This window comes from Marmota marmota, unplaced genomic scaffold (genome assembly GCF_001458135.2).
Source record: "Marmota marmota marmota unplaced genomic scaffold, marMar, whole genome shotgun sequence".
In the NCBI taxonomy this organism is placed as follows: Eukaryota; Metazoa; Chordata; class Mammalia; order Rodentia; family Sciuridae; genus Marmota; species Marmota marmota.
The window spans coordinates 5,612,916-5,621,526 of NW_025999999.1; the positions used below are offsets into that span (position 1 = coordinate 5,612,916).

The 8,611-nt window shown below is 38.5% G+C and overlaps 1 protein-coding gene across 4 annotated transcripts in view; it reads right to left on the reverse strand.

Annotated features, from left to right (window-relative positions):
* Cwf19l1 (CWF19 like cell cycle control factor 1) overlaps positions 1-6,218 on the reverse strand; it is a 22,551-nt gene extending 16,333 nt beyond the window's left edge. The window contains exons 1-4 of one of the 4 annotated variants that reach the window (XM_015494648.2): positions 6,105-6,218; positions 3,120-3,204; positions 2,044-2,106; positions 1,407-1,508 (exon numbers count right to left, since the gene is read on the reverse strand). Coding sequence is in view for 1 of the 4 variants with exons in the window: in XM_015494646.2 (XP_015350132.1) it covers positions 1,407-1,508; positions 2,044-2,122; positions 3,120-3,204; positions 6,051-6,073 (289 nt within the window). In the remaining 3 variants the exon portion in view is untranslated. Of the gene's footprint in view, positions 1-1,406; positions 1,509-2,043; positions 2,123-3,119; positions 3,205-6,050 lie in introns of all 4 variants that reach the window. The other 3 variants (XM_015494650.2, XM_015494646.2, XM_048807143.1) reach the window with 3 other exon arrangements.
* Between the last annotated feature and the right edge of the window lie 2,393 nt (positions 6,219-8,611).

The following is an 8,611-nucleotide window of genomic DNA, read 5'->3' on the forward strand; positions in this document are numbered from 1 at the left end:
GGGGGGGGGGGGGGGGGGGGAGGTGGCGAAGAGTGTAGACCTGAAGCCTTCCCCTTGGCCTGCCAGCTGGTGGATTCTGACCGCCAGCTGGTGAATAAAGGTTCCATCTCCTGCTCCAAAATGGACTTGGTGATTTACTGCAATCTTGCCATAACTCTCTCACTGGATCTCAAAACTCATTTCACAGAAATAAGCCAAGTATTTTGGAACTATTCATCTCGCAAAAATGACTGCCAAATATCTATAGTAGGTTTCTTACTCTAAATCTAAAAATTACACTGATAATTGCCACAAATCAGGCCTATCCTAAGAGCTACAAAAATGGGATTTCAAAATGTATGTCTCAAAACTGTGGTTAAAAACAAGCATAGGTGCTGGGGACATAGCTCAGTGGTAGAGCACAACCTTGACAAATGTGAGGCCCTGGGTTCCACCCCTAGCACCATAAAAACAAAATACAACAAATAAAACAAAAATAAAAGCAAAACAAACAAAATAAATAAAAATAGAAAGTCTTTCCTCAGTTTTTTGTTTAAAGGAATCTCATGTAATGAGAGCAAGACGAGACTGTTTACTGAAGGGCCACAATGAAATATAAACACTAAAGGCCAAGATGGACTATGGTGAGGAGGGAGAAAGAGGGCATTTATAGTAAAGGAAATACCTGCTTCTAGAGAAATAAGACAACAAAGAGGAAATGAAAACAACAGTGAAACCATTTTAGGCAAAATGAGTTGAATGATAAAAGAGGCAGAATAGTAAGCAGGTGGGGGAAGACAAAAGCAAAATTTGAGTGCTTTTTAAAGTGGCCAGATATTATCAGTGTAGTTTTTAGATTTAGAGTAAGAAACCTACTAAAGAACCAATACATACAATACAGAGGGTTGTTGGGGTGGGGGCAGGGAGGGACTTTAACCTGGAATTGAAAAGTGGATCCGAAACTAGAAAAAGTATAAAGGGAATAAAAAGATCAACACTAAAAACTTGCAAGTTGCCAAAACCTTAGAATGAAATCTAGAGCCAATTAGGAGCCTAATTCACAAGAAAGCAGTATATATCCAGCAAGGTTTAAGGTAAGACCACAAAGTAGAATTTCCTTTATTTTGACATAATTTATACCTTAAGTACTCCATACCCAATAGGCAAGTTGGCTGAAAGAGTCTATACTGGGTTATGGAAACAAAGGAGACTGAGGGAAAGTGGGGAAGATAACAAAGGGAAAAAAAAAAAAAAAAAACATTGCCTTAAGGGCACAGACACAAACTTTGGGAATCTGCTTCCCTGCAACCAAGTCGCCATTTTCTCAGGTAGTAATGTCAGAAGAAATCAGCCAAAAATTTCCTGGAAGATTAATTCCTGAAAATACATTATTATGTTCATTACAAACACAAAAAATATCAACTTACCCAGATAAGTAATGTTTTCAGCTAATTCACACCCATCAGCATCTTGGAAATATTTTACTGTTTCCTGGTTATTGGCACCAAGCACGTATGTCTGAATAGGAGCTGGTAAGAGGAACAGACATGACACCATATGGTTACTAGATCTGCTTTGGAACTAGAGAAATGCTTCTCTGCAGGAAAAATACCCTTAGCAAATATAGTCTATACACTACCCCAAAGAAATCCTAAATGTAGAACCTGCTCTCCACTAAGGATATCCTATACTCAACCTTGTGGCTTGACTATTAAATGATATCACTAGGCCAATTAAGTGACATTTAAAGTGGATGCTCAACGTATAAGCAGGAAACACAGACCCTAAAAAAGCTTACCAAACACTAAAACTGGAAAAAGCAGAGGACACATTTGGTTGCATATTATTCAGTTCTGTCAACTTAGACAAGTATAATTTTTATGGAACTAAATTGAAACAAATTCAAAATGTGAACATGTGAAATATGCATGTACGCTCTTTCCAGCACAATACAAAGCTCAAGAGGGAAATTCTTAAATAACTAAGTTGTGAAATACAACACAGCAATAACTGTAGCTCCCAAAATTTTGTAGAAATCATGTTAAATATAAATAGTTTCTATACCTTTCTTGATGCCAGTCTTGTACTCCTCCCATTCAGCATCTGGGGTAGAGCCAAAGAAATTTCCTACACATAACAGCAGCTAAAATGAGTTTTTTAAACAGACATATGAGATTTTTAAATATTAAATAATATATTATTGATAGCAACATTCAGCTAATTGTCCTACTTAATGGTCTCTCAGACCAGGTTTTTACTCCTCCTCAATTTGAAGAACTTCAATACACAGTTCACAGTCATTGTCATATTATTAATTCCATGAATTATTAAACTTTCTCACGGACTGTCAAATTCAAGCTGGGAAAAGGGAAGAGGGAGTCAGGGAACTGAACTTCCAAAAGAAATGAGAATTCAGGTGTTCCTCAAATATTCCCAGTCCTACACCGTCATTCCACCGTCTTTCTTCTTCCGTAGAATATATAGCGATAGAAAAGTGGATCTCTAAAGAATCCCTTGTGAAATATAAAACTTAAAATATCAGATACCTTGAGAGATACAGGGCATAAAAACCACATTTCCTGCCTCTTGTCTTTATTTGACCTTTAACCTAATGAAAAATTATCTCCATGTCTAGAATACTCTTCTGTATTCTAGTTTACAGTCTAGTTGCAACCATACATAACATTGATTTGGAGCTCTTTGGTTTATGAAGCATCTTGTAGATAGATTATCTGATTTAACCCATATCACACACTTGTGAAATAGATCTGTGCTTCCCAAACCCAGTTTTTGTTTTTTTTTATTTTTTTGGAACTGGGGGTTGAACCCAGGGCTTTGCGAATGCAAGGAAGACACTTTGCCACTGAGCTACATCCCAGCCCCCAAATCCAGTTTTTTTGTGCAGTAATAAAGTAATAAGATTCAAATGCAAGAAGTATAAAAGGTTCTATAGTATGTAGGTCTCTCTTCCCCATCACATTATAGCTACTGAATTCTCATGCTCATACTCACAAAAGTAATTCAATCTAATAAAAGTGGAGAATCTGCATTCAATCAAGAAATTAATAAAGGAGTCCAAATTTTATTTTAGTATGTTTGACCACAATGGTAAAATAAAATTCAGTAAAAAGGAATCTTACATCAAAGTTTCCACTTTTCTTCTGAATTGCTCGAACTCTATTGAATAAAACATCAAACTTTCCTTCAACATCTCCACAAGCCAAGCTGCAAACAAGAAATAAATATTATGGCAATTCAGGAAACACAAGTGGGTCTACCAGGGGTGTGTGTGTGTGTGTGTGTGTGTAATATGTGTGTCTATCTATATATATGTAAATGTTCACATACACACACACACACACACACACACACACAGATCTTCTAGATTAGGAAGATATGTGATCCAGTCCCTCTGCAATTTACCTTGAGAGGTTTAATGCATATAAACTATTACTAACCATGAGGCAGCACCTCTTGAAGATGTCACCAATGCCTTTAACTCTAAAATTTAGCTTTTCCTTTTCTCCAAGTTGAGTCAGCTTCTTCTTATTCCCAAGTTTTGTCCATATGTCTTGATGACCAAACATCAAAAATCCCCCACCAAGTAACACAGCCCTTTTTCCAAACATTTTTCACATTTTGAATTTTTTATTTCTCTCGTCTCCACCTTAACACAGGGGTTCTGTCACTCATTCAATAAACATGTTTTGGACACCTACACTATGCTAAGTGTAATATGTCAAGTCCTATACTAAGAACATGTTAGAATGAGTATAAAGAGGAGAAAGACTCAGTTAAAGCCTCAAAAAGTTTATAATCAGTGAAGGGAAGACATTCTAGTTATTATAAACATACGAAAAGGGGTGTGAAACAAATCTGAGCAAAATGTTATGGGGTGGGAGGTAGAAAATGGCAGAGGCTGAGGTTAGATGGACTAGTCCCAGGTTATGAAGTGACTTGTTCTATCATCTCATTTCTGAGTTCTTCTGATTCTGACTTATATAATTTTTCCACTATTTATATCATTTCCTTAGTGTCTTATAACTCCAAGTATTATAGTTCCTTTTTGTTTTGTCAGTATGTCTTTCTGGTGTCCTTTTATTATCCTTATCACTGAACATTTTCAAGCAAGGTAGTGACATGATCTTATATACTTTATAAAAAGATTGTTTTAATAACAGTGAAAGATGGACTGAAGGAAAAAGTAACCATAAGCAAATATATCAACAAAAAGGGCAATGTCTAATGAACATGAGGAAGGGAGAAAGGAAATAAATAATTTAGAATTTAACCACAAATTATAAAGTGGGAAGTAGGATGGGAAATGAGGAAGAAGAAGGAATGGAGAATAACTGCAAGGCTGAACAACTCAGAGTCCTGTGATATGACAGAAACAATCTAGCATTGGACACAAAGTACAGAATACACTTATATTTCTCTAACACCTTCTCACAAAGTGTAGAATACACTTATATTTCTCTAATACCTTCTCTTCTTCCTAATCATCTTACATAAAGCCATTAGTTTATGTTTCTTCCTAAAGAACATTAAATAAGAGATTTCTCTACTGCCTGTAGAAATATAGTTTTCCACAGGTCTTGCCTGTCTCTCCAGTGCTTGCTCCAAGTTTTCCTAATTGAAACCTCCCAATATTATCAATTTGGTCACTCTGCCTCTGCCACTCCCTAGGATAGTTACCTCTACTAATAGTCCCTCCCTACCCATCCTGAGTCTAAGTTTTCCCCATCTTTCTAGGCCTAGCACATCTCTAAAGCCTTCCTGACAGTTTGGAAAGTCACTCCTTTCTCAAAATCTCAGAAACCCACATAGCATCTAGGACCAAGTTCCGTCATAAACTATTAAGTATTTTTATTTATGTTCTGAGCACCACTTCCTCTAGGAAGCCTTCCAGTCTCTATTAGTAACCATTCCTGGTACTCCCACAGGATTCTATACTTCTATCACAGTAGCTGTAACATGGAATTATAATTGTTTCTGGGAGATACACTGTGCAGTTTGTACATCATAATTCACTAGCTCCTCATCTGGGCATTTTGTAGTGTTCCTTACCCTAGGGAAGAAAGAGACGTCAATGACAGAACAGTGACAACTCCTAACTCACAACCAAATCATCACCAAGATTGATTTCACCTTCTTAATGAATATTCAAGCCTTAAACTTTTCCTCTGCCATATCATAACTCAACCTAATCTTAGCTGTCCTCTACTTTGGTTTTGATTTGTTTCCTACGCTGCAGTCAGAATCACTTTCCAAAATGAAAATTTGACCATACCATGGCGTTATTAAACGTTTCAATGGCTTCTCTAGATTAAACACAAAAAAAATTTTACCAGGGCTCCAGCCTCAATTCCTTGGGGGAAACAGTCCTTGATTCCCTCCATTAAGTTAAATACCACTATTATAATCCTCTGTGAAACTTTTTGCCTGGACATTTACTATTTTCAAAATTTTACATTTATTTGTATTCTTTGATTACAGATTATACGCTCCATTAAAGCAGGAACTCCATCTTTGCAACGCCTAGCACTGTCCCTGACACAACGAAGTTGTTAAATAAATACTTGTTGAATGCGTCAATGAACTTCTCTTTGCAACCCAACGTCCCCTTCTCTCCCATTAAAAAGTGCGCCAGGGCCATGGCACTATCTATGTATCCTATCTGCCACTGCCCAGAACCCAGCAATGGGCTTAAGGTCTATAAGCATTTGGTTAACAAATAAATGGGGTAAAGAAAGAGATTAATGGGGGGATGATATATCTTAGGCCTGAACACTCTAAGACGGAGAAGACCAGAGTCCGGGTGCTTCCGTGAGTGTTGCCTAGAGAGTCCCCTCTCAGGGTGAACAGGACCCGGGAAAGGGGCCGACCCCAAGAGCCCAAAGATTTGACCGGTGTTTCCCAGCAGCCCTGCGACCCCTAGCCCTATTCCTTTTCCTTCCTGTCAAGGACCCCGGCCCGTCTCCAAGCGTATGTACACGTGCGCGCGCGCACACACACACACACACACACACACACACACACACAGAGCCTTCTGATTCAGGGTAACTCACAGGCGCAGAGGTTTCTGAGCCATCTGTTCCAATAGCTTAGGTTGATAAGATCACCTAAAATTGGAATCCGAACCCGCGCTCCCCGGAAAAATGTCAGCCCGCGACACAATGGGACGTCGGTGATCCCCAGCCAATGAGAGTTCAGTGACTTACGGAGAGCGCCCAGGGACAGAAGCCTCGCTCGGGTGGTTCCGCTCCAAGGAAGAATTCAAGAAGGGAGGAGCGCGGTGGGAGGAAGGAGAAACCACCAACAGAATTTCGATCATAATTGCCCTCCCCTTCCCGAGGAGTTGAATTTAGTGAGCTGCTAGTAAGTTTCCTGCACAATGTTAGGCCCTAACCTAGAGTACTGAGGATTGAACCCAGTGGCGCTCTGCCACTGAGCTACATGCCCAGCCCTTTTTATTTTTTATTTCGAGACTAGGTCTCGCTACGTTGCCCAGTTTGGCCTGGAATTTGTGATCCTCCTGCCTAGGTCTGGCGAGTTGCTGGAATTACAGGCACATGTCAGTGTGCCTGGCGTACACTTTATAATGTTTTAACGTGAAAGAATAATGGCCATCACTTCAATTCTTTGTGTCAGCATGTTGCCACAATTTGCTTGCCAGCTCTGTCTTTTTGCCAAGATGGCCAAGCACTTTTATTCCCATTGAATCTTTTGAAAGTAAAGTGCAAAGTTCAGAAATACCTCAGCATGCGTCTCCTAAGGATAGGAACATGCACATTGTCCTCTAACTGTACACATATTTAAAATTCTCCCATTTGTCCCCCCAAATTGATTTTACCCTGGGGGCTTATTTTCACTAAGGAACCAATCAAGTTCACACTTCCATTTTGTTCTCTTAATCGACTAATGCCCACCTACCTTTTTAGCTTTCTATTTTACCACATGGACTTTCTGAAGAGTTCAAGCCAATCAGGAGACAACAATATACAAGGAAATGAAAACAGGAGAGTTCCTAACAACTGAGAGATACTCAAATAATTCAAAATTAAAATAAGTTTAAGGACACAAGGCTCTGGGTTTTCTCACAATTTTGTGTAAGCTGTGGGGAAATACCAAGTCCCTTGCCTCATAAATATTGATGTTCCTGCTTTATTGGCACACCAAACATGCATTTTCCCCTACTTCTTGTTTTTTAGTTTTTGTTTTGGTACTAAGGATTGAACCCAGGGGCACTTAACTACTGAGTCATATCCCCAGTCCTTTTTATTTTTCACTTTGAGACAGGGTTTAGCGCAGTTGCTGAGGCTGCCTTTGAACTTCTGATTCTCCTGCCTCAGCTCCCTGAGCTGCTAGGATTATAGGAGTGTACCACCATGCCTAGCTTCTCTACTTTTTGAATAATATAGCATTGCCCAGAGTGGCAGTCTTCAAGGGGCTGGGCTTGTGGCTCAGTGGCAGGGTACTTGCCTGGCATGTGTGAGGCACTGAGTTCAATCCTCAGTACCACATATAAATAAATAAAAAATTAAGGTACATCAATAACTAAAAAATATTAAAAATAAAAACTACATCTTTAAGAAAGTAGTTTTCCAAACATGGATAGGTAATAATTCCAAGATGAGGAAATAACAGTAAGATATGAAAACTCATCCATGGAATTCTATATTACCTTTGCAACTTTCCCATAGATCTAAATCTATTCTAAAAATTTTTGAAAATTCATCCACGAAAATTTACGATAGCTGGAGATAGTCAAACACAGTGTAAGTGTAGGAGTAACAGGAAATAAAATTTTTTAAAAAATAAGGGCCTTGTATACATGACAAGAAATCCAGCTTTTTCAAAAAGGCCATGAGAAATCGCTAAAGAATTCTAAGCAGGAATAATGTGGCTAAGTTTACATTTTAGAAAGACTGCTGTGGCAATAGTGCGGAGGGTGGGTTAGAAGGACAGTTAAGAAGGGTTTACAATAGTCCAGAAGAGCAGAGGATAAATGGTGGAGGTCTGAAACAAACAAACAAAAATGGGGGGACAGGGACAGACATAAGTCCTTTTGCAAATTTAAGTGGGACTCTCAGGCACCTCATTAGCTGCTAATACCTTACTCTGGATAAGGTTGCCTTTCTTCCAAACTGAATTGGTCATTCAGTAACCCCTATCCCCTGGTATCTTTGGTGTGAAAGGATGACAATAAGGTTCCCAGAAGCCTCCTTAGCCCCACAAACACAAGTGGGAAATATTTTAAAAGACTTCATTTTATGAATATAACCACTCCCTCCTCCCCCAACACATACACATCTTGCCTTTATCACATTTTCAAAAGGGAACACACACATATAAGGCACTGGGTTTGAGTCTCAGTACCACATAAAAATAAATAAAAGTACTGTGTCCAAAAAAAAAAAAAAAAAGATGTCATCTGATTCATAAAGGAAAAAGAGATAAGTGAGGCCCATCCCATATACTAAGCTATTGAAACTCCTTTTACTAGTTCTGTTTGGTCTATAAGATTTGACTGTTTTTAAGATTTTGTTATTGCAATGTTATGGAAAACTAAGTTACTAACATTCAGAAAGTAATAAACTGCAAAGAACATTTTTTTTCCTTTTTTTTA